General features: G+C 39.9%; 1 protein-coding gene across 1 annotated transcript in view; it reads right to left on the bottom strand.

Annotated features, from left to right (window-relative positions):
- Positions 1–23,748, bottom strand: part of sorcs3a (sortilin related VPS10 domain containing receptor 3a) — a 221,469-nt gene that overhangs the window by 56,345 nt on the left and 141,376 nt on the right. The window contains exons 5-8 of the mRNA XM_053419434.1: positions 6,374–6,447; positions 5,097–5,161; positions 3,169–3,287; positions 154–243 (exon numbers count right to left, since the gene is read on the bottom strand). Of these exons, the coding sequence (XP_053275409.1) occupies positions 154–243; positions 3,169–3,287; positions 5,097–5,161; positions 6,374–6,447 (348 nt within the window). The remainder of the gene's footprint in view (positions 1–153; positions 244–3,168; positions 3,288–5,096; positions 5,162–6,373; positions 6,448–23,748) is intronic.

Genomic DNA, 23,748 nt, shown 5'->3' with positions numbered 1-23,748 from the left:
TTCAAATGTGTTTGACTCGATGAAAATGTTTGAACAATTGAATTCACAGCCTTTTGAAATCAAAATGTGTGTGAGTCATAAAATGTAAAAAATGTATTAACAAAAGACATGATAATTCAAAGTACTCGTCAAGCTAATTTTGCTGCAACTTACCTTAGGCAGGGAATATTTTGGCAGTTTAATTTGTATAAACGAATCTCTCTTGTAGGACACATAATAGTTGGCTCGACCCAATGTCGGAACCTACACAAAGAACACATCAAGTACAATTAATTGCTTATACTGCAGTGTTTCTACCCCACTATTATCTGGAGCTCTGGGTTAAATTCCAAATGCTTTTGGCGACTTTATATTTCCACAGTGTCTCTTAGCACGGCTGTGATGGAGATCTGCAGGTGAAAGTGCACATCAATCCACCTCTCTTTGTCCTGCTGCTTTTCAAGGTGCCCTTAGATAGTTTTTACTTTATATTTTTTTACTTTTTTATTTGCCCTGGGCCTTCCTCCTGCATTCAGAGGATCCTGCCCTCCTCAGGTGTCGATGCACTTGGTTTCCAAGTGGACTTTGGTAAATATCTCGTAGGGCAATCAATAGTCTCATTACTCTCTGTCAAGAGAAATCTTTATGTTGCCTAACAGAGCCTCATCTGCTGTTGAGGAAAAAAAGTCATCCTTAATGATCTGGACCCTTTGCAAACACTCTATGCTGTTGGTTGTTAGCTTATGCAGCAAGAAAACACAGGGAAGGGGGACTGCTGAAGAATTGTCATTAGCCTCGGGGCTATGGAAGCCTAGCACAACCACACACACACACACACACACACACACACACACACACTAGCCTAGTGATAATGCAACTTCATAAGCCACAGTTCTCCCATTTCAGTAATAAAATCCTTTTGAGGAAAACCTTCAAATCAAACTTGTCTCTCTACCAAAGAGAAGCAATATCACCATTAATGTTGTATGACAGGACGGACGCTTTCACTGATCTCATAAGTTCTCTGAATGACTCGGAAGAGAGAAATCAAGCTCAGGGGGGAAATACAGAGGCCTAGCAGTAGGCACTGCGGAACAGACCCACATATAATTGAGTGAAGGAGCAGAAGATCGATGAGGAGGTAACCAGAGGCGGTTTGAACTTTAAAAGGAATTGGTATGATTGATTTCTCTCCCCCCCCTTTCAGAATCTTTCGCCTGTAACGCATATGTGTTAACATGTGGATGTTCTCGAATTGAGGGGGAGGTTTAGGTTGGGTGCTTGTGAGTTTAGTTGAAAGACTTCAGAGAGGTCAAACAGGATTGAAGGATCTTTGGAGAACAACTCTATTTCTTAATCTAATGTACTGCCAAGGGCAGTGAGGCTTTCGAAGGAAGGACGTGACTGTAGATGGCATCAAGCACCTAGAGGAGAACATTTTAAAATCTACTATAACAGAAAATATTATTAAATGTAGAATTAATTTATGTGACGACCTTAACTTATTATTGCTATATTTTATCTCATACTGGTACATTTGTGACAAAGCTCAGTGATTTGGTTTAGCAAAGACTGATGTCAGATCACGATGCTTGGTGTTGTAGAGAGTTGAGGGGACAAAGTTGAAGTTGATTTTTATAAATAACGATTACTAAAGCCGTTTTGAGACATGTCTTGTGGAAGATCTTTAGAAAATTGGGTCCAGGCTTTCTCCACAGTTTGTCTTTCACACATCCACAAGGCAGCAGTGGGTTCTTTGCTCAGATGCGTTCACAACAACAACAAATAATATGCAGGATTCAGGCAAGGGGTGGTGCAGCAGACAGAGGCAGGCTGTAACTTATTAATTCCACAACGGATCATGTGACTTTGTTGACAGCACATCAACCTTGGCGTCAGCTCTTGACACCTTTGTCTTTTATTTTTTTCCGGTTTTGCGTCTATCACGTGATTGAAGCATCATCGCTGGCGTGAATCAAGCGGGGTATCAGGTGCTCTGTTCTCACATCAGCACGTCTGGACCTTCTCCACCTGGCCCCCAAGTGTAAAGTGAGAAAGTTTGGAGGATCTTGGACATTTGCATTCACACATACATACAGGATTTCAGTGCATGTCTGTTTCAGTTAATCACATCTAGTCAGACCATGCAACTCTGTCCATTACCAGTTTAGGAGTAGCCTGTTGTGAAAACAGTGAAGGTATTTGTAGTCAGTGTTTTACCATATTTGCCTTTGCAAGAAAACACATTTTGAAATGATGAAGAGATAAACAGAAAACATAACTGCATACTCCCCACTCAAACATGGGTGCTGCACCTTTAACAGACATCGAGCACCATAACAGTTTCTCAAGGTACACTAGAATGAAATTGGTGTTGTCGTGAACTAGTTGTGTAATTATTCTGACGATCCCTGTTAACTTTTAAATGTATATTAAACCTAATTAACACAATGTCAAAGTAAATATTATTAAGGCTGCAGAGAAAATTGAAATACAACCCATAAATTGCATCAGGACATTACCATTTCAGATTTTTCTGTCTTACAAATCATGATTAATATGAGACACTGGGAAGTTGCTAAGATGATAATTAAAAGCACTCCTGGCTTTACTAAAAAAAAAAACTCAAGTGTTCATCTTAGGTTAGAGCAAACATTATAAAACATTTTTTACATTTTTCTTTTTTTGGTAAGCTAAGTTTTTTATAACAGAGATATTGCTTGGAACCTGATTCAGTGGCAGTCATGTTAAAAGTAGTAGCAACAGCTGTGTGTGATGGAAATCTCACTAGATCTATAACTAGATCTACTAAAATCCTAAAGAAATTTGCCTTTTTTCTTACCCCATGAACATTGTGGGGCTACAGCTCCATGGGACTCCATTCAACTACATTGAAGCAGCCTGTTGTATTAATATATATACATTGATATGTTAACTAGAATGATTTGAAGCTGTTCATAGCTACTGCTTATGTCCCTTAATGGCTCAGAAGTATCTTAAGATGGCTCAGAAAAGTATGACTCTGCAACATAAGTCCTGACATTGATTAAATCCTCACCCACATTTCATACAAAATAGGTTGAATCCTCCCCAGGATATAATATAAATCTGACTCAGTATTGTTACTTAATAAATGTTTGCATAGTATAATCTATCAAGCACCGTGTTGTGCATGCGGTTGAACCTCACCTGTATGAATATGTAGTCGTCCTGGACCACCAAAGAGCTGATGTCGATGTATTCAAGGAACGGGTAGTTCCTGTTGGCCTCCGTGCACATCTGAGCTCTGCATGTGACATACTGCACATCTGTCACAAAGGAAGACACATGGGATGCATGAGAGGTTTATGGCTTGAAATGTTTTCAAGCCATTTCAAGTCTTCTCTGTTCAATCCAACAATGTATGTTCCCTACTAGAATTATAGGGGTTTAAGACCTATTCACTTTTTGCACACTTTATTTTATAGATTTAGTTTTAAATTTCTAAAACTGCCTTTTCTGCCAACACCTCAACACAATAATCCATATTGAAAAAGTGAAAACAAGTTTGTACATTTAAAAAAAACAAAACAGAGAATACTAACTCTCGCAAAGTATTCAGAACCTTGCAAAAGCTCCTTTGGCAGTTATTACATTTTTTGAGTTTACCGTTTGCTACAATGGGAGCACACTTGGAAATGGCCAGTTTATCTCATACTCCCTGCCGTCTGCAGGTCTCTCCAGCGATTTCCTATGGAAACTATACTGAATACTGAACCACAATCCCAGATTCAGGTTGTGTGCTCTCGAGCAAATTTTCGATGGAGTTTTAATTGTAAATATCTTTGCAATACATTTATTTCATCATTCAGAATTCCAGGAAAACAATTGTAAAATCAGACTTACATGAATCAGATGTGCAAAAGCAGCCCGTTTAGTTCTGACAAGTAGTTCTGACAAGTGTGGCATGTGAAAAGTTGTCCACAGTAAACATGTTCCTAACTACAAACATTTATAAATCAAAGGTTCCTATCAAATTCACACTTCCATACATGGGTCATTTTTGACCAATGCGTGTAAACTTGATGTAGTAATACAAAAACTATTTTAGTTCAAAAATTAAGACAGATAAAATGAAAAAACAAGATATGTTAATGAATACTTTGTAATATTAAATGATTAAATAAATTGATTTTAAAATATACAGCAAAGAAGCACAGCCATGCATGAAATATCATGTGAAATGAATACGGGTCACATTTGACCCATGTTTTCCCTTAGAAGGGTAGTGATAGGAAAATGATTTTTATTAAAAAAGTTTAAAAAAAAGGACAAATAAAAATAAGAATTTGTGATGAGCAAAAACAAGTTAATTGAGGAAGTCCTGGAAATCTGAATGATGAAATAAATTTATTGCTAAGATATTTACAATTAAAAAAAAATATTTTTGTTCATAAATTCAGAAAGATAAAATGAAAATAATGATTAATGGTAATCAAAAACAAGATATTTAATGAATACTTTGAATATTAAATGATGAAATAAATTGATTTCCAAAAACATAGCAAAGAAACACTCAACCGTGCATGAAATAACATTGTAAGTCAATACGGGTCATTTTAGACCCATGTTGTGCCTTAGAAGGGGTTTGCATAGCTTGTGTATCAAAGGGTTAAGACTGTGAATTCGCTGGATGTCGGCTTGTCTTCTACTCATCCATTCAGTCTGACATTTTCTCCAACTAATTGAACTCTCTTTGTTGAACCTTATCCTTATTCGTTTGGGTAGATACCACTATCATCACAATCATCTCTGCCTGTCAATCATGCAGTGGTTATATGAGAAAAAACCAAGCTTGTAGCTCAGCTTATATCTCCTACTCCAACATCACAGGCTGGCATAAACAGTTTCACCTTTGTCACCTATGGAAGACCTTGGAGCGAGATATGCAGCTGACATTCAGCGAGTGAAAGGGAGGAGAAGAAAGTCCATATTAATCAAGAATCATCCACCGGGTTTATTGATGGAGCAGTGCCGTTTCCCTGGGGACGACTTCTGTACTCCGGGAGAATTTCACTCCTATAGAGACCTGTTGATTACTTCTCTGTGATGTGCATGTGTGTGTAGGAGACACTCACTTCCATCTGGTGTGTGAGCCTCCATGTGGACCAGATCTGGCTCCTTGTCTAGGCCCGAGACAGACCTTGGAGAGAATGACAGACCATGGGAGAATACATACAAATAATGATGATGAATAGAAAGGCATGTGAAGTGGGAAAAAAGACCAAAGAGCAACTGTGGAGCAGAAGAAGAGGGGATAGAAAGGGAGAGTGATTTTCTTCCAGTTCCAGGTGCTTTCTTAAAGTTAATAAGGAGATTAAAGGAAAGTTTTTTTTTCTTCCATATTCTAAATGCCACATTATCGATATCAGTTACACCAGCACCTCTTGACAAGTTTTAAACAAAACAAATTGAACGGATGGTGCAGGGTCAGCACACTTCCCTTGTACGAGTCGATCAACTGTTAAAATCCTGCTCATTTTGCTGCTTGTGGATTACACTCAGCTTTTCCATTGTGAGGATTTTTCCTGTCCCTGGGAGGTTGATGAAGCCTAGTTATTGCTAGAGGCCAAAACCAGTGATAGGATGTCCTTGAAGGGGCTTTGGAGGTGAAGGGCAAAGCCAGCTATTAGATTGTGCTCATTATTTAGGATCATACCACAACGGCACGGAAGCAGCCCAGGATTAATGCGAGGTAGGGCGGGTGTAGCTGACGGGCAATCCCGGGTGCCAACCCCAGTTACCTCAGAGAGATGGAGAGGAGCGATGAGCTGGACTACATCCAAGCCTACGTTTTTTGATGAGTTTGCACTTTCAGATTGTAGGTACACTGCTGGGGGGGTTGGGGCTAGTTGGGGGGGGGGGGTGCAGCAGACGTAACTGGATATGAAGTGACAGGGATGTCCTGGATCCCTCATTAGTCATAGTTCCTCATTCTGTGTGTGCACTTTTGTATCTGTATCTGTACGTTTGCATCTGTAGAAAACCACCAACCTCTCCTTCCACTGCTGATGCAAAAGTAATAATCTAGTGTTTATGTGCAATACGATTGATTTGAGCGGGGCCTGTGTGAGAAATGAAGTGGAATGCAACATGCCCTCGGACGCTGAATGTTAAGTGCGATCTGAGGAGGAGATTAATCTCTGCCTGCTCGTATCAAGGGGTAGAGGATGTGCAGAATTTTAGTAGCATCACCAGTCAGTCACACACCTTGTTCCAAGCCATCAATATCACTTGCTCGGCCGCGCGGAACACGAGCAACGGTTTCTGCATTTACGAGTCAACTGAACTTTTGGAGGAGAAATGGAGCAGATATTTTTTTTTAAGAGAAGATTAAAAAAAAGGACTGACTCACCAGTAGAATCTGTTTGGCGTCACACGTTCGTGGATGAGCTGCCATTTTCTTCCAAAGTCCATCGAGCTGTATAACTGCAAATATATCAGAGTGGAAATGAATCCTTGTTAGACTTGTAAGAGAGATGAATGCATGTTTCCACACTGGTTCGGCCTTTAATTAAAATGGCTGATTTAAAAGTTTGAATGGAGACGGGTGAGCTTGGGGAATGGCCACATAATTCCTGGGTGGAGGTTAGTCGGGAGATACAGGCTGACATAGTGCTGAAAGGCTATCATCATTACCCACTGGCCATTCAAGCTAACATATTGTCACGGGCGTCTCTATTGGCCTCGCCTGTTACAAATGGCAGCGTTCGGTTCAGAGGAAGCACTTTCTAAGTATAGTATATGAAACCTGAAATATGTATGACATTAATGTTGGGCCCTTTTAGCTTGATCAGCAGATACTTCACTTTTATTCAGTTAGGTGTTGGACCGCTGTAGTATTAGAAATGACTGTTTGCTCAGCACCCAATCAGAACCAAGGTCCTACAGAATGAGCCTCCATGAATGCAACTGATGATAAATAGCTGTGCTGACGTGGAATTGTACAACAGGGAGCCAGTGGCCCAATTTCGATGTACTAATTACATTTTCTGATGCTCTGGCAAACAATTAATAACCCAGGTGCATTTCCCAACACTGTATTGATTGATGTCACAGAAACAGCAGCCTTACATTTCGCTGTATCTCTGCAGTGTTGTTTCCTCGCGGTGGCCCCGGTTGAGTATATGCTGATGTTCCTAATTGTTGCCTTTTATCACAGCAAATCTGACACTTAATCTGATAGAAGGATACACATTTGTCACTTGTTTGTAAATGTATTTGTCAGCTCCGCAAGGGGAGATCTATCTATGTCTGGTGGTGTACTTTCCATTTAAAAATCGTAGTACATTAGCAATGATCTGAAAAGTTGCACCATACATGTGCAGGCTGCAGGAATAACCAGTTTTTGATTTCGTTCTGTGGATTTCACATATGGATGTCTAAAGTACGGTGGCCCTGAGAGCTCAATGAACAGCAACTTAAAAAAACACATGCAAGTTGACAAAACACAAGCAAAGTAAGGAAACATCTTCATCAATTTCACAACACAACACAACACATTACAGAAACGCGCTGCAAATAGAGAAACGCGCTGCAAGTAGAGAAACGCGCTGCAAATAGAGAAACGTGCTGCAAATAGAGGAGAAACTACATCGGAAGTATTTCCAGAGGACAGCTAAAAGTGATGGACACTGCTGCCACAGGACACACGAAAACGTCCAATACATCATACAAATTTGGTTCCACACAGGGGTCTGTCACCCGCGGCTCTGGACCCGCATGGAGCTCCAGAGCAGTGGCTGTACAATACAGTGTTGTGCATATGTTTCGCAAACGCTGAACTTAACGAATCAGTTTTCATATTATTAACGTGAACGTAACGATGAACGTGAGTGAACGTCATGTTCATTTTTTAAATCATCACCGTATCAGGCCATCATGAAATACCAGGAGCGGGCGAGTGTGTGTGTGTGTGTGTGTACCCGGTACCAGGCCGATCCTTGTGTAGACCTGAATTTGAATGGTGTATTGGGTGTTTTTGTGTCTCCTGTGGCAGCAGTGTCCATAACTTTTAGCTGTCCTCTGGAAACACTTCCGTTGTGGTTTCTCCTCTATTTGCAGCGCGTTTCTCTAACTGCAGCGCGTTTGTCTATTTGCTGCGCGTTTCTGTAACGTGTTGTGTTGTGAAATTGATGAAGATGTTTTCTTACTTTGCTTGGGTTTTGTCAACTTGCATGTGTCTTCTTAAGTTGCTGTTCGTTGAGCTCTCAGGGCCACCATACAAAAGGCTGAATCGTGAATATCCCGTCACATTATCAGCACTTGAAAGCCATGTGATTATTTTGGAGCACTTGACAAAGATAAACAATGACGAAAACCAAAGCATCTCTGTGTGCCCTATTAAGGCATGGATGAAGTTTATTCTTGAGGCAAATATTGGTTGGAACCTTTACGAAGTTGAACCGTCTAACATACAGGACCCATAGGCACCTTTTAAACAGGCAATTTGATTTCTAATTCTCCCCATCTCAGTCAAACGGGAAAAATGTTCCCCACCGGATACTTTGTGTTGGTGTATCAGGGCAACAAGCAGGGTCCCTCATCACTTTGGACATTGACATATGATGCCAGCGGGCAGGCTCAGTCTCCCCTCTCACCATTCGTCAGTACAATGACATCTTAAATTCCAAAGCCTCTGAGCTGTCACAAAGTAAGCTTCATAGTTTCCCACTCACTTCAATAAATCAAAAGCACGGCTAGCCAGCTGCCACGCCACCAATGGAGTCAGTGACAGCCGCGGGAGATGACAAAGGACGAGAGCTTAAATGGTGACAGAGGAATTGCAGAGAGCAGGTTTGTTAAACTCGTCTTTTTACACCGGTGAAGGCTTTGGAAAACATTTGCGCTGCTCTGACTGGTGCATCATTGTGCAGGTAGTTCTGGTCATTGCTGTGATGAAGAAAATCACTGTCACACTTTTGTGGTATTGCTTTCATCAGCAAGGACCTTTTTTCAATCATGAAATGGACATGAACTAAACAATAGGTGAACTTTCACATTTTAATCTGTGACTAAATGTACAATAATTGCACTAAAGAGCGCTGTGAAAGAAAGAGAAATTAACTAATTACTTTTTATTGTTTGTATTCAAAGATCTGTGCCAGCGTACTGCACAATGAAAGCTTGAGAATCGTAAAACCTTCCAAGTGCCTCCAACCAAAATCTCTCAGCTGCCAATTTAATGGTGGTGCTCCTGTAGCTTCAGGGTTGAGTAATCTAATATAAACGTAATATTTTTTGTTTATTCTAATGGTAATGTTATCATAACTTTAAGTATGGTATTTTTATACTTTCAGTAGGAATGAATGCAGAATGAATGTAATAAACATTGGCCATGGTGTTGGCTAATGGATTATTGTTGAAGGGTTTAGCTGCATGTCTCAGGCTAATACTCGACATGGAGCAGCATTATACTGAACAAAGTCAAAGGATCAAAGAGCTGTTCGAATTCTCTAAATGATTAAGAAAGGAGCTTCAAAGCTTCCTAACTTATCTAGTTTAGTAGGAAACATTTAAATTGACAAAACCTCATCGTGGCACCTGGACACACCCACGTAAATATATAAAAATAAAAGAGCTTTAAAATTCCCGTGACATGATCCAAAGCTGAATCCTTAAATGATCGTCAGATTACTGCTCTGTCACATTAGTCCAGTCAGGAGTCACAGTAAACAACCGGTATAATTAACTTATTGATCATAACATCATGATCTCAAGTCAATACAGACATAAAAGTAATTTTCAACACCAGGATTGTGGAATGGACACAATCTTTTTTATTCTCCACTTATATAAGGTTTTCCCCATGTGCCATCCTCACATTATTATATAATTTCAACACTTCAGTCCAGTTTGTTTTATTTTCAATTAAATCTGTTTTGATGTTATTTTGCATCGAGGCCATTCGATTGACTTGTGCCCTCACTGAAGGTGAGCTTATCTTAACTTCTCTCACATGTTCTCAAGCAAAGCAACGTAGATGTACAAGAATAAAGTTCAGCTACACACCATGTCACACGGTTCAAAGTGAATTTCAGTTGAAACCTCCAACGTGGCCGTGCGAGTGCTTTCATAACAGGATGCTAAGAAGACTGATAAATTGAACACAACCAAATCAAGAAATTTGTGAAAAGACCAAAGCTACATGTGAATAGCAGTTCTTCAACATTTGGCAGGATAACCAATTGATCCATGCAGGGTTCAGCACCACAGCTTGAGGGCATATAAGAGCAAGCTTCCTTATCTCAGGAATAATTCATGTTAATCAACACACAGGGAAACATACCCTGGCACTGTTTACATATGAGGTGTGTCAAAGCCGAAACGAATGTCTCACTCTGCGGTTTAGATCAGAGTTAAGGTCTTCGAGGGCCATGTCTCATAAGAAATTCATTCCAGGCAGCTCTGGTTTTATCACATTTAGCCATCTAACAATTTAAGTTGTGCTGCGGGCAGGCAGGCATAATAAACAGGTTTTGTTCCACTACTCTTAGCTTAGGATTTATGCGGGGATATTGGATTTTATATGTATAGGAAATAAATCCCATGGTTTATGTATTGGTCTGCATTAGGTTTTTCATCTTGTCGCCTTAACTTTTACTTTAAAGGAAACACATCCACACAGGGAAGTAAGGTACATCAAACACATTTGGAACTTAGATGAGAAATGATTAATCTAAAATAAGAGTTTACTTATAGCGAATGAAATATTAATCTCTTTTTTTCTTTCATCCTTGAGGGAAATGCACATTATCTCATCTGCTGTTACTATCCAGCTATTTATGGTATGAGAGCACATTTGCTCAAGATAAAATATGAATCAGAATAAAAGATAAATGACTGCACTACAGTGGCTTTCCACATTTGAAATCCGCAAGGAAAAAAGTGTTTGCAGCAGTGGCGGTGCGGTAGACAGAGTGACATTGGTTTTCAATGTTTAAGGAACACCCATGTTACTCACACACACACACACACACACACACACAAACACACACATATACATACACACACACACACACACACAAACACACACATATACATACATACACACACACACACACACACACACACACACACAGCTGACTAGCACAGGCCATTAGTAAGCTTTGAGACAGCTACCAAATCTACTGGTTGTCACAGAGAGAACTGGCCATGATCATAATCTTGGCTCTGCCAAACTCTTACTGTGAACCATCAAAAAAGTGTGCAGTGAAAAAGCGGAGAGATAGAGACAAAGCATTACTCTCACAGCAGGTGATAAAATGTGCTGGACCTGTGCAACCAATTAATGGCAGGATTCCTGTGCTGGACTTTTTCTTTTGGTCCTCAACAGCATGTTCCCACAGAGTATTCCAACCATTACTGGATGCAGCACGCTACTCCCGCCCGCTTCCGCAGAGATTCTGATCACGTGCCCACAAATAATCTTCTGTATGGACAGTGTGTCTCCTCCAGCAGTCTACAATGGAAGTTGGGATTTAGTTTGAGGCAGTGGGGAGGGAAAGTGGAAACATTCTCCAATTCTCCAATCCAAATCCTTTCTTTGTAACACTTCAAACCAAAAGCAGCAATGTTATTTTAAGGATCAGATTTACAATCCAGACCTTAATATTGTGTAGAATGACAGGGAGTGTTCATTGAATGCACAAAAGTACCATATGTTTACCATGACCTCTTGTGATTGCTTGCAATGTGTTTAATTTATGCAAATGTCTAAAGCAAGTGTGATTAAGTTTCATCAGAGATGCAAACGGAATTGATTAAAAAAATTAACAGCAGCATTAATTTCCAGAGACAATATCTGCCACTGGAGATAGTCGATCTACAACATCAGCAGTTACCCCAGGGACTATTTCCTTTTAGTAAGGGTAAGAATCTCATGTAGCGTGATGACTTTGCATCAGCTCCTATATGAGCAAATTTATATAATTAAATAGGTAATCTGTCTCAGATCATAAAGACGAGAATTTCCGATCTCTGTTCTCTACTCCTATATACACAACTGCACTACCAGTTGCCTTGTCTACAGTCGTGTGTGTGCGAGCACAGTCAGCATATTTCTGATGGGTTGGTGTTGGAACCGGCACTGGTTCCTCAAGTTCTATGCTGAAGTTTGTTATGAGAAAATGATGCTAGTTATACAATGCACAATCTAGAAACATTTATTTAAAGACCTATTTAAAATAATAACAAAATTTGATGCACTGTTCTTCTGATCAACTGGCAGTTGATTTGACTTAAATAAAATAAAGTATCATGCAGGAAGGTTACTTAAATGTGCAAAGGTGAAAGAAATTCTATAGATAAACTTAATCGGTGAGACACTTAGGAGTAAGGAGGACATGAACTAAGTGAGATAACATCAGTTCATAGGCTGGCTTTCCACATCTTGGCTCAGTGAGGTCTGAAGCTAGCCGAGGAATGTGCATGACATAGATAAAATGTTGTTGTTTGGTTTGGGTTTTGGTAAATTGGGGAGGAGTTATGAATCACTGGCCACATCTCTTTTTTCCCCCAAGTCACAGAACAATCTCGACGTCTGAAAAATAAGGATGGATTAATTAAAAGTAACTGAAATTGGTGGCAATAATTTGAAAAGTGAAGATAACTGCTCCTGTCAACAGTGAAGTTGAATCAATAAGTTGAAAGTTGAAAAAATTATAACTACTTATTCCTTAAAAGAAAAAGGAAAAACACCCCCTGTGCTCCAACATAATAAAAACCACTTAACTAGAAGGCAATAAAAAAGGAGAAAAGCTCAAGAGAACTTCTTCTGACTGACATTCTCTCCTTCCTTCAAATTTATTCCAGTTTCATCGCGGCTTCCACCCCATCGTTGGGATAATGTGTGCAGAGCTAAACAGCATCTTTGCTTTAACTCACTGCGGTAACTAAGAGCAAAGCATAGCTTTTTCCTTTTTCATTTAGCTCACCTTCTTCAGAAACATTTAAGCGGCCACATTCTGCCACCAAGAAAAGCTTTGCACATTAACATCAAAGCACAAACGGCTCTATCAACACATACATGTTCTGTGAAAAGAATCAAGTGCTTGGAAGTCATGGAAATGATAAGTGCATTAAAGAACCCTGTGTCACACACAATTACCATAAGTCACTTTTACAACTCCTAATTAACCCCTCCCATAAATCCTCCACGTAAATCTAACAGCTCCTGTTGGCATCGCCTTGGCATATACAGTATGCAAGGGAAGATGAGGACTGGTCTTATACACCACAATTTATGAGGCCTGCAAAAGACACAGCACTGGGAAAACTCCTATGGAGGAAGACAAAGGAAAGGGCTATGCAACTCCGCAGTCTAGAATTATCTGAATGAGAAGCCATGAGAACAAATTGTAACATTCTTGTTGTCTGCAATTTGTATCTATGAAGAAAACAACAACTGTCCATTCAAGTAGATATTTCACAGCACATGGATTTCCTGTCTGTTTTACCATCGAGCAACATGTGAACGTTAACGTTAGAGCTGTAAGAGCCAATCCTTCTGGTGATTAGTTGTTTAATCTCTTGCTTGAGAACTCCACTTATTTCACATTCGTCAACTAAAAATCTTTTGGACAATTGGTCAGATAATTCATGACATTTAAAGATGTCACAATGGATGGGAAATTGAAGGAAAGATTATTTGCTGGCATTGTTAGAGACAAATGATAAATCAATTAATAAACTACTAAATGATCAGTAGATAATTATGTCTTATTCATCAAAAGCCACTTTTGCTTTTGACAACATAATCCTAAATCAAGGTTCACTTAATAGTTATACCCCTACATTCGATCGTTTATAATGGTCTTCATCAGCGTCTGTGAAGAATGTTATGAGCCAAATTGGCTGGAGGATGCAGATTAAATCTCGGGAAAATAAAATAAATAAGTGAGATAGAATGATTGCAATAAATTATTTTCATACTTTTCTTAACCTAACTATGAACTTTCAAGAAAATCATTTACATGTTCACTTTAATAATATGCAAGATATTAAGTTCTCTGCACGAACAATGTAATTATTCTACTTAGAATACAGTTACTGATCTTGTGGCGTCCATGCTATTAAACTGATCCTGTACACTGATGTGGCGTAGTCCATTAAATGGTAAATTAACTGCATTTATATACCGCTTGCCTTATCGACCACCAAAAGGGCTTTACCAGCAGGTCACATTCACACATTCACCCACACATTCATTGGCACTCGATCCCACATATGCTCGCTCACCAGTGGCACAGTATTTTTCCCGAGGACACCTTGACATGCAGACCAGAGGATGTTGTGATTATTGGACAAACAGTTGTAGTTGTGCTTTAATCTTAATCACACAGTGTGCAGTTCTTACCTACTTACTTCTGTGTCAAGAACAAACCTTCAGACTAAAAAAGTATATCTTGAATTAAAAAGCATGTTGCAGCAGGAACTGCAACCCCTTCAACCAGTAGACATTAAACAAGTTGAAATAGTATCCGCTATTAGTGTCAAACACTAATGTTTACTCAGTCAAGTCTAATAAATGGATACCCTCCAGCTTTCTGCATACATACACACTGCCCCCCTCTTTTCTGGGTTCCCTCTGTGATTTCTTGTTACTTTATCTTTTTGCCTTAAAGGTACATAACACATGAAGGCAATTTTGATAAGCTGACCAAGCACTGTAACAGTATGTGCTTAGAAAACCAGCTACCTACAGTATATCTATCACATTGAAATTCCCACAATCCTTTCAAATTTAGCCTACCATGTACTATAGTTCCTCATATGCATAAGTCAGTTCTTTGTAAGCTAAATATAATAAAGACTTGCACTCTTCAACCTGGGCCTTCAGGCAATCATTTCTTTCCACTTAGCAATATTTATGCTGTAAATTCCTAAGGCCAATAAAAGTGGCCCTGTTCTGTATTGTGCTAGCAAGTGTACTGTATGAATGGTCCTGATCATGTGTTTCAAATTAAAGTCCATTAAAAGTGCCCTAGGAGGGCAGGTCCGCTGCAGCAGTCTGATGGAGCGCGGCAGAGCTGTTGCAGCTCAGGACAAGGGAACTGAGCACTAAAGATACCTGCCATCTGGAGAGTCATAGGGTTGAGAAATGCACTGCAGCAGCTGAGCAGCCTTTTTGGCTCAAGCTCACACAATCGTTTAGTTTGGTCCAGGAAGGGGCTAAAAGTATATCTGTTCAAATAGACACACTGATTGATTTAAAATAATGGTTTGGTTTGTGAAAGGGACTTAGGGACTCCAATTTTGTGTCACGTATTGCGCCCCTGATTCGTATACATTTTTGAACTGTCATGTGTTTTGTTCTGCGGTGACATACATTTGTTTTCTTCATTTTGTTTTCCCTGTTTTCCCCTGTGTCTCCTTCTGTTAGTGTGCAAGTGTATGTGTTCTTTGTTTGTGCTGTGGACGCAGCTCACCTGGCTCTTGGCTCAATACCCTTTCTGTAATTACAACATCAAGCTCATCTCAAGCAACCCAGCTCTTTTTCCACTCATCGCGAGGTTGTATTGCCTGTTAAATGGAGGCCGGTGCCATTTCTCCAGCCACATCATCTATCTCCCTGTAAAACCACTCTTGTGCCATACCAAGGCAAACAGTCCAGCCACTTGCCAGACTTTGCCATTCCAAAAGCCCATAGCCTGTATGCCCCTCTCCATTGTCCAAACTCTCATCATCATCCCTGTACAACTAGCTTCCTCCAAATCCTGTGATCATTTTATCTGCTGTTGGGTCTACGAAACAAAACAATGACTTGCAAGATATGGACTCAGCTGACACAGACTCCTTCTGCCAAGCTCTTGCCACTCAGGGCGCATTAGTTGGACAGACGACAGTGCTATTCATTAAGTAGTTGATTCCTTGTGACTTTGATGGCCATTCTCTTCCTGTCCTCTTTGGCTAAAGTATTAGGCTCACAAATGGGGAGGTCCTAATGACTCGTACCACCACATCAGCAATTCCCTCAGGCATTCAGTTCAATGCCACCCTTTTCTGGCACAATGGATCAATTTCTCCTCCGGTTCTGGCGGGTTCTGAAGCTGATAGCAATTTCATTGATTCGTCCTCATAACTCACGTTGGCATCTTCCTTGAAGTACTGTCCGCTCGCAAATATGTTAATGCCTTGGATGATAAGCTGTTGGCCCACATCACCCATCACACAGCCCCTTTAAGTCTCATTCTCTCAGGCCATCGTTGTGGATCAATTAAGTCACTGGTCATTCCCCCACCAAATGCTCCTGCTGCTTTAGGACAAACTAGGGTAAAGTTATCCAATCAGTCTACATGTTCAGTTTTTGGTTGGAGCCAGTTTCCATCTGCTGTAGTGGTACTAGTCCTAAATATGCAGTCCCCATACGTCAGCCATCTTTTCTTTCGTCATCTGTTCCCTCACTGTTTAATGACCTGGCTTAAGTTTTTGTGAGCAGTATGTGCCTTCACATGGAACTTATGATTGCACTATTGATTTGCTCCATGGTACTCACTTGCCCACTAGCTCCCTTAAAAGCCGACTATAGCCTGAAAGAGAGGCTATGGAACCTGCATCCATGATTCCTTCTCTGCTGGTTTGATTGGACCCACTTCTTCACCAAGAGTGTGTTGCTTTTTTGTTAAGAAGACAGATCACATGCTATAGCCCTATATCGATTTCCATGGTTTGAAAGACATATCCATTACAAACAAACACTCCACTCCCCCTCATTGAATCAACTTTTGAGACTCTCCCCCAGGCCATTGTTTTTGTCAATTATACCTCCGCAACACCTTCCATCTCATTCCCATCCAAGAAGAACATGAATGTAATATCCCATTTAACAATAGATCTCAATTTACTATTTCCCTAGCCTATGTCCTCTGTGACATGATAAAACACTTAATTTTATATATATTTGAATGGGTATACTGCAGAAAAACAGAAAATATGTTGACTCTAACACAAACTTGGATCTCCTGGTTCACCATGTGCTCAAGTTTTATGAAATACCTCAGGTCAGTGTGTCAGATTGTGACCTTCTGTCAGGGCACCTGCCAGTAGCTCCTAATGCAGGATTACCATCCACAGATAATGGACAGATGTAATGAGCCAATCTGAATCTTGAGTTGTGCCATGCTACTGTTCACCATCCCTCATCCTTGTGGGACACATGTCTGTCTCCTTTGACTGCGTCTCGGGGTTAAAACCACCCCCCTTCCCCACTTCAGAGTTCAGGCTTGTCTTTGTTGGTTCTGCTGAATTTGGAGGGAGGTTTATTTGGCTTTTTGCCTTTAATTAGAGCAAAATTAACGGCTTGTAGACCGCCATGGTATTCTAACGCCTGTCTACCAACCCAGACAAAAGGTTTTGTGTCTTGTGTTGCACTTGGTTTGCTGAAGAAGCTACCAGACACCCACGAGTAAAGGTACATTGCTTATGTCAGTTTGCATGCTTGGTTGCTGATTATCTCATAGCTTGTAGCTGCAGCTCATGGAACCGCTTAAAAGTATTTTAGATAATGTCAACCCCAGTGGGTTTAAATGCAGAAGTAACAAAAACCCGTTTTTAACTTATATGCTTCAGTTATTGGTTGTTATTATTATTTACAATTTGGGAATTACTGCTATGATTGTAATGAATCCATGACACAAACGGAATAATATAAATTACTAACCTTATGTCCAGGAATGCAATTGCATTCTTTTTTAAATTCTAGCACTGCCAAATAAAAGACTGTAACAGAGAAAGGGAAACAAAAGATAGTGGCCCATCTTCAAACCTCCCCCAGCAAACTGATTTACTGTGTATGACTTTAAAACATCTATTGAGAGTCTGTATATATAATATATCGGAGGTTTAAATGAGGAATCATATTTAGTAGGCAAAAGGGTGTCAGCTGAAGATTACAATGACAGAAAATGATCCTGAAAGCAAAGCACTCAGGGATGTAGACTCACTGCTTTCTATTAAATACGGTTTGAATTAAAAGAGCTTATCTAAAGGGGTCTCTTCAATACCAGAATCTATAGCCACAGACAACAATATCACCCACATTAGGCATGTTACAAAATGAAAATGCAAATGTCTTTTTGGAGCTAATGCAAATGAAAAAAAGAATGAAAGAAAGAGGAAAAATATAATCCTGAATAATGTCTTCTCCATTTTTCCCAGAATACTTTATAGAGCCGGATGTCCCCATTGCATTTCTTAAAACATTTAGCCGGGATATGTTTCTGCTGGAAATAATTAACAGCATAAATTTGCATCATTAGGGTGGATTAAGTCGAACAGTGTTTGCATACTGAAGGACTGAAGGGACTGTGCAGGTTGATCAGAGAGGCAGTTCTGCTGGTTCCTCCTGTTTTAGGTGGGCTGTTGACTTCCCATGGGATTGTATAGTGAAGAATATCCCTACTTTGTTTGAGTATGTATGCAGGTATTAGAATAATTTTTTTATCATTTGGTTATTTGTGTTTGGTTCTTTGAGTAAAAAGAGCTTGCTTGAGCATGTGTGTTTGTTAAGCTTATGTGTGCGGGATCAGTGATGGAAAAGAATGGCAGTTTCCGGCAGCAGCACAGCATGTTTTAGTTATCCCACGAGCCTCTTCAAGTCACAACCTGAGCAACTAAAGTAATGTGCCCATTTTCCTTAACAGAACTTCTCCCTGTTTCCCAAGATCACTCTGCTGACTCCTAATACCCACTCTAAAAGCGAAGACAATTATAGACTTGGACAGTTTATCTACCTGGTTCTGTAAATCCCTTCAAAGAAAAAAAAATATAGGAACAGAAAATAGAGGAGAGAAAATATACTGCTGCCTGTGAAACATCTGTTTACTTCACCGTCCAGTTTTGAATTCACAAACACACACACACACACACACACACACACACATACACACACATATATATATATATAAATATGCATGCTTCTTTGAGGAGTAAATGGAGACCTTCAAACCTAACCAGCAAATACTGAATATTGTCGTGATTTAGTCACATTCAATATGTTGGCCATGCTTTAGCATCGATAGGATGTGTCACATTCTAAAATAAAGAAACATACAAGGTTAGCCAATATAACTGCTAGTTAAGTTCACTTCGACTTGAGTGAGGCTGAACCACATCTGTAACCAATGCAGCAATGTCCCATTGTTTGGCGATGCTACTTAATCTAACATCACTTCCTTTTGTAGTTGGCTCAATATCATTTCACATATTATAATATAATTCCTATTTTTCAACATTTTAACACTACCTCGATTTCCATGTGGTGCTTCTTAGGGTTACTGGTTTTCTTCACAGCAACAGGCCTTCTCTCCCAACGATACTCAGCACTCACTTTGTCTCTCTTTGGCCAAATGTCAAATCATCTGTTCTCACCAGGCCCCACTGTCGATGTCATGTTTTTTTTCTTGTCATCACATCTGTCTGTGCTCCTACAGCTGCACTGCATACAGTAGCCAGGTCCAGGCCAGCACTGTTGGTTGTGTGTTTAAGGATGCACCACTACTGTAGAGACTCTAATCCATTCAGTCGTAGCAGAAAAGACAAACATTTTTACTTCATACTACGCATACTGTACTTAAAACAATAGGCCACATATTAACAATATATGTTTTCTGACTTTAGCCATGGTTCAGGTAACGTGACCTAAAACATGGTAAGAATGATTCATGTGGGCAACGTTTGTGTCTGGCTATGTTTCTTCTATTTATTCTTCTATAACATAATTTTTAATATTGAGTTCTGATCTAACTGTCAAGTCATTTGAACTTTATATAATGTTAAACTTCATTGTTGTTGTCTTTGTTTTCTTGTGTTCTTATTGTTTGATTTTAAATGTTTGAATTATTCTATGCCTTTAAAACACTTTCCATTATTTTATTATCTTTTGAATGAACTTTAATAATTGTTTGTGTGCTACTTTTAATATCTTTAATATGTTATTTTGTTGTTTTTCCATGTCTTTGAAAAGCACCCTAATCCTTTGACTCAAATGTTTTCATAAGACACTAATTATGTTTCTAAAGACATATGTATATTAGTTTGTAGCATGGAAATATAACATATTATTGGTATGTCTGTAACACATATGTCTGATATATTGAGGGTTACAACAGAGAGCCATAGAACAGTTTTGCACCCAGCAGGATCAGCCATTCTTTTGAGCTCACTCACACTGCGGGAAGTAGAAACTGCCGACTAGATGGACGGCAGTCTTTCTATACCCCACCCCTGCTGTCATCACTTCTTTGTGTTGAACATGAATTCCATTCAAGTCGAAGACAAACACATTTTCTTTCTTCAAGAAAAGTGTTGATAGGGTTTGTTATAGTTTTTCCCCATTTTATTAATTCTGCACTGAAGTGGCGTTAAAATATAAATAAATATGCACAATCCATATTCCAACTGCTACATTTGTGTGTTGTATTCTTTCAAAAGAAATACAGCTCCTGGTTACCTTATACTCTATATGGAGGAACATATGGCAGAGGCAATGAACCAAGGTGTCATCTCTGTGGGTTCTGTAGAGCACCAACCAGTATTGAACATCTGTTGATGGACTGAGTTGTGACTTATTTAGATCAATGTTGTCATGTAACGTTTTGTGGATTGGTCTATTTACAGACCTGAACAGATGTAGACTTGAACTCTAATCATGCCAAGGTGATAGCTGCTCAACAAAAAAAATCTCCTGGAAGACTTCGTAACTTCATCAGGGAACAAGTTCCACCAACAACATTACCTCAACTGAAAATGACTCTGTCAACCTAAATCGGTCATCACCATTAGTCAAGTGGAAGAGTAAATCAGCTCATCCCCATTACACATAAGACAACAGTATGGCATGGGGATGTCATTAGATGCAGGAGTGGAAGGAAAACTGATGAAGAGCTCACTGAAATGAGATTGGATTTGAACAAGTTCTGCCGCTGTCCTGGGGGCCTTACGTGGATGCTCTTTGAGCAGATAGGTGGAGGCTGCATAATGATGAGACACTTAGTTTCCCTACTGTTCAGATTTATGGGCTCCGAGGCCTGTTGCAATCATTAAGGGGATTGTGAAAGGAAAAGGGGAAATGGGGTTGAGACTATATGGGCTTGGGAGGAGATGGAAATTGCATGGAGATTTTTTTTCTGGTAACACAGCACTTTTGAACCATAAATCTTTGATCCTCTCCTCTGTATTTGTGCAACAGCATTTTTTATAATGGAATACTCCCTATGATTTCACATCCAATTAGTAAATTACTAATGTTTTCCTAAAATACATGCCTTGGCCTGGTAATACACGGGTCATGTCCCAAAGGAACCTGGTTAACTAAAAAAACATAGTACAAAAGGTTAACAAACACAATTGGCTTTTGTTCCAGATTGACCAAACTATAGTAACACTGAAAAAAAAGCATTAAAAGGAAAAAAGATACAATGGAACATTCTTTCTCTTTGATGTTGTTGCATAATGCAAGCAAGTAGAAAAGTAGTAACAAGTCAAAGAGGTGGGTCTCTGGCAGGGGCTACACAAACATCAGCAAAATCTAAACCACCACTTAAACTGAATGAACGGAAGTCATTAGGCTTTTGGAACACGTTGAATTATTCATATTACATAATTAGCTTAAGTCAACAGAAACATTTGCTTTTATGTTACCTGGAAGAGAAAATAACTATTAGTGTTGCTCTGATGACTCTTAGTCCCTTAAGATCAGTTCAGTGTTTCTGCTTACGTTTGTTGGAGAGGAACATCAAACCATGGATTAAACAAATATTGCTGTTATTAGTTATTGTAAGTGGACATTTGTCTTTTTCCTGTTATCTGGAGTTTTTCCGTTCCTTTTTGATGACAACCACTCAGCTGCCTGCAGTATTTAAGCAGTAGGCCATCCCTCAGACACTTTGTGCGGAAGTACCAAGACCAATGCTACTAGTTAACCCGTGCTTCAGATTCATCTGTCTGCTCGCCACCATGTCCATTTTATCCACTTCTGCTGATTCTGACCCCGCCCCAAACATCCGCCTGACCCTTCTCTCAACAATAACGGTTTGGACTTATTAACCTTTCATGTTATTAAATCCATTTACAACTTTGCCTTCTCCGGAGTGCTTTGTTCTGCTTATATTATTTACCTTAACAATAACCAGAGGTGTAGTGGTGCCTATACACTGATATAAATTGTATAGTATTCACATCTGGGTATATATATTTACTAGGGCTGTGAAATGATTAAAATGTTTAATCAAATTAATCACAGGTTTCTATGGATTAATCATGATTAATCACATTACCGATTTTTTCGGAATATTTTTGTGAAAACAAGATTTATGACATTTAACTTTTCTTTTGTGATTCAACTCAGCAGTTCTTCAGCAGTTATCATTGCTTTTCCATATGGAACATTAATATAATCTTCATCCTAAACAGAATTCGGGCTCCTTAGCCATTGTGTGGTTGAATAAAACTTTGAAAACACCATGATACAATCTAATGCCTCTAAAGGCCCTCTTAGCTACTCGGTCTTTAGCCAGTTGGTGAGGCAAACTAACTTGTTCAAATTCTCTGACAGTAAAGCTGACCGCTTCTTTTGCACAATGTGTCCGGCGAGTGAGTCTGGTTTGGCGCATTCCACTTGAACGCCCCTCGCCGACCAACACATGCTTCGCGTTGCGGTGGTTAGGCGGGTATTGCTACGGTGAAACGATAACGTCTTCTCGCAGAGTGTGCATATCACCTTGGTTTTACTGAATGTTCGATCTTTGTTTTTTTGGAACACGATCTTCCCGTCCAGAAGGTCCTCAGGTTCATCAGAATTATCCATGTTGTTTGTTTGTTTGAATGGCAGCTGCCGTCTGACGCCGGGTTCACACCGGACGCGGAAGCGACGCCGAAGCGTGGCGTAAGCGCTAATCCCTGGCGCGCCGGCGCTTGGCTGGTCACACCGGACGCGGTAGCGACGCCGAAGCGCCGCACATTACTAATAATATCACATACTTCTGCTGTTATCAGCCTGCAGTAAAAACGGCATTTAATCATTTTTTTCGAGCATATACTTACTTGTTGCTCCAACATTAACTGCAACAGCGTCCCAACATGTGTCTTTTTTGGTGTTGTCTTTATACAACATATGCTGAGAATCAACAACTCAAGTTACTTCTCCACTTCAATGATTAATTTAATGTCATCCATGTTGAAGAACTTCTCCGCTGTTAGCTCCGGTAAATGTCGGGTGTCGAGGGTAAATTTCGTATTCTCCACTCAAGCCTATGTGGAGAATACGTAGCCCCCCCCCCCTCTCTTTTTTATCTTTATGACTGCTTGTGTGGCTGTAGTGGATGGGCAGAGGGGGACATTTAATAATGTGGTTGGTAAAAGTGGTAAAATTAAAACTCCAAGACAACAGAACGTGAATACAAAGTATGGGATGCATATTTGATCATTTATATCATAAAATATGTCATCTATATCGTTTAAAATCATTTTTCAGTGTGTTTCCTGTCGCGATACGCTCGCGTCAAGCGGAAAAAATAGACTCGACGCCGAAACGATCGCTTCACGGCGCTAGGCAGCCGCGGCACAACGCTACGCTTCAGCCGGTGTGTTCAGCGCTGCGGTTTAACATGGGAGTGGATGGGAGCCAGAGGATTGGCGCTGCGCTTACGCCTCGCTTCGGCGTCGCTTCCGCGTCCGGTGTGAACCCGGCGTGACTGCATTAGAGCGGCGACTAGTGCAGAGGCGGCGGAATTG

This window comes from Pleuronectes platessa, chromosome 3 (assembly GCF_947347685.1).
Source record: "Pleuronectes platessa chromosome 3, fPlePla1.1, whole genome shotgun sequence".
NCBI classification, from domain to species: domain Eukaryota; kingdom Metazoa; phylum Chordata; class Actinopteri; order Pleuronectiformes; family Pleuronectidae; genus Pleuronectes; species Pleuronectes platessa.
This window is presented reverse-complemented; position numbering and strand designations above follow the sequence as displayed.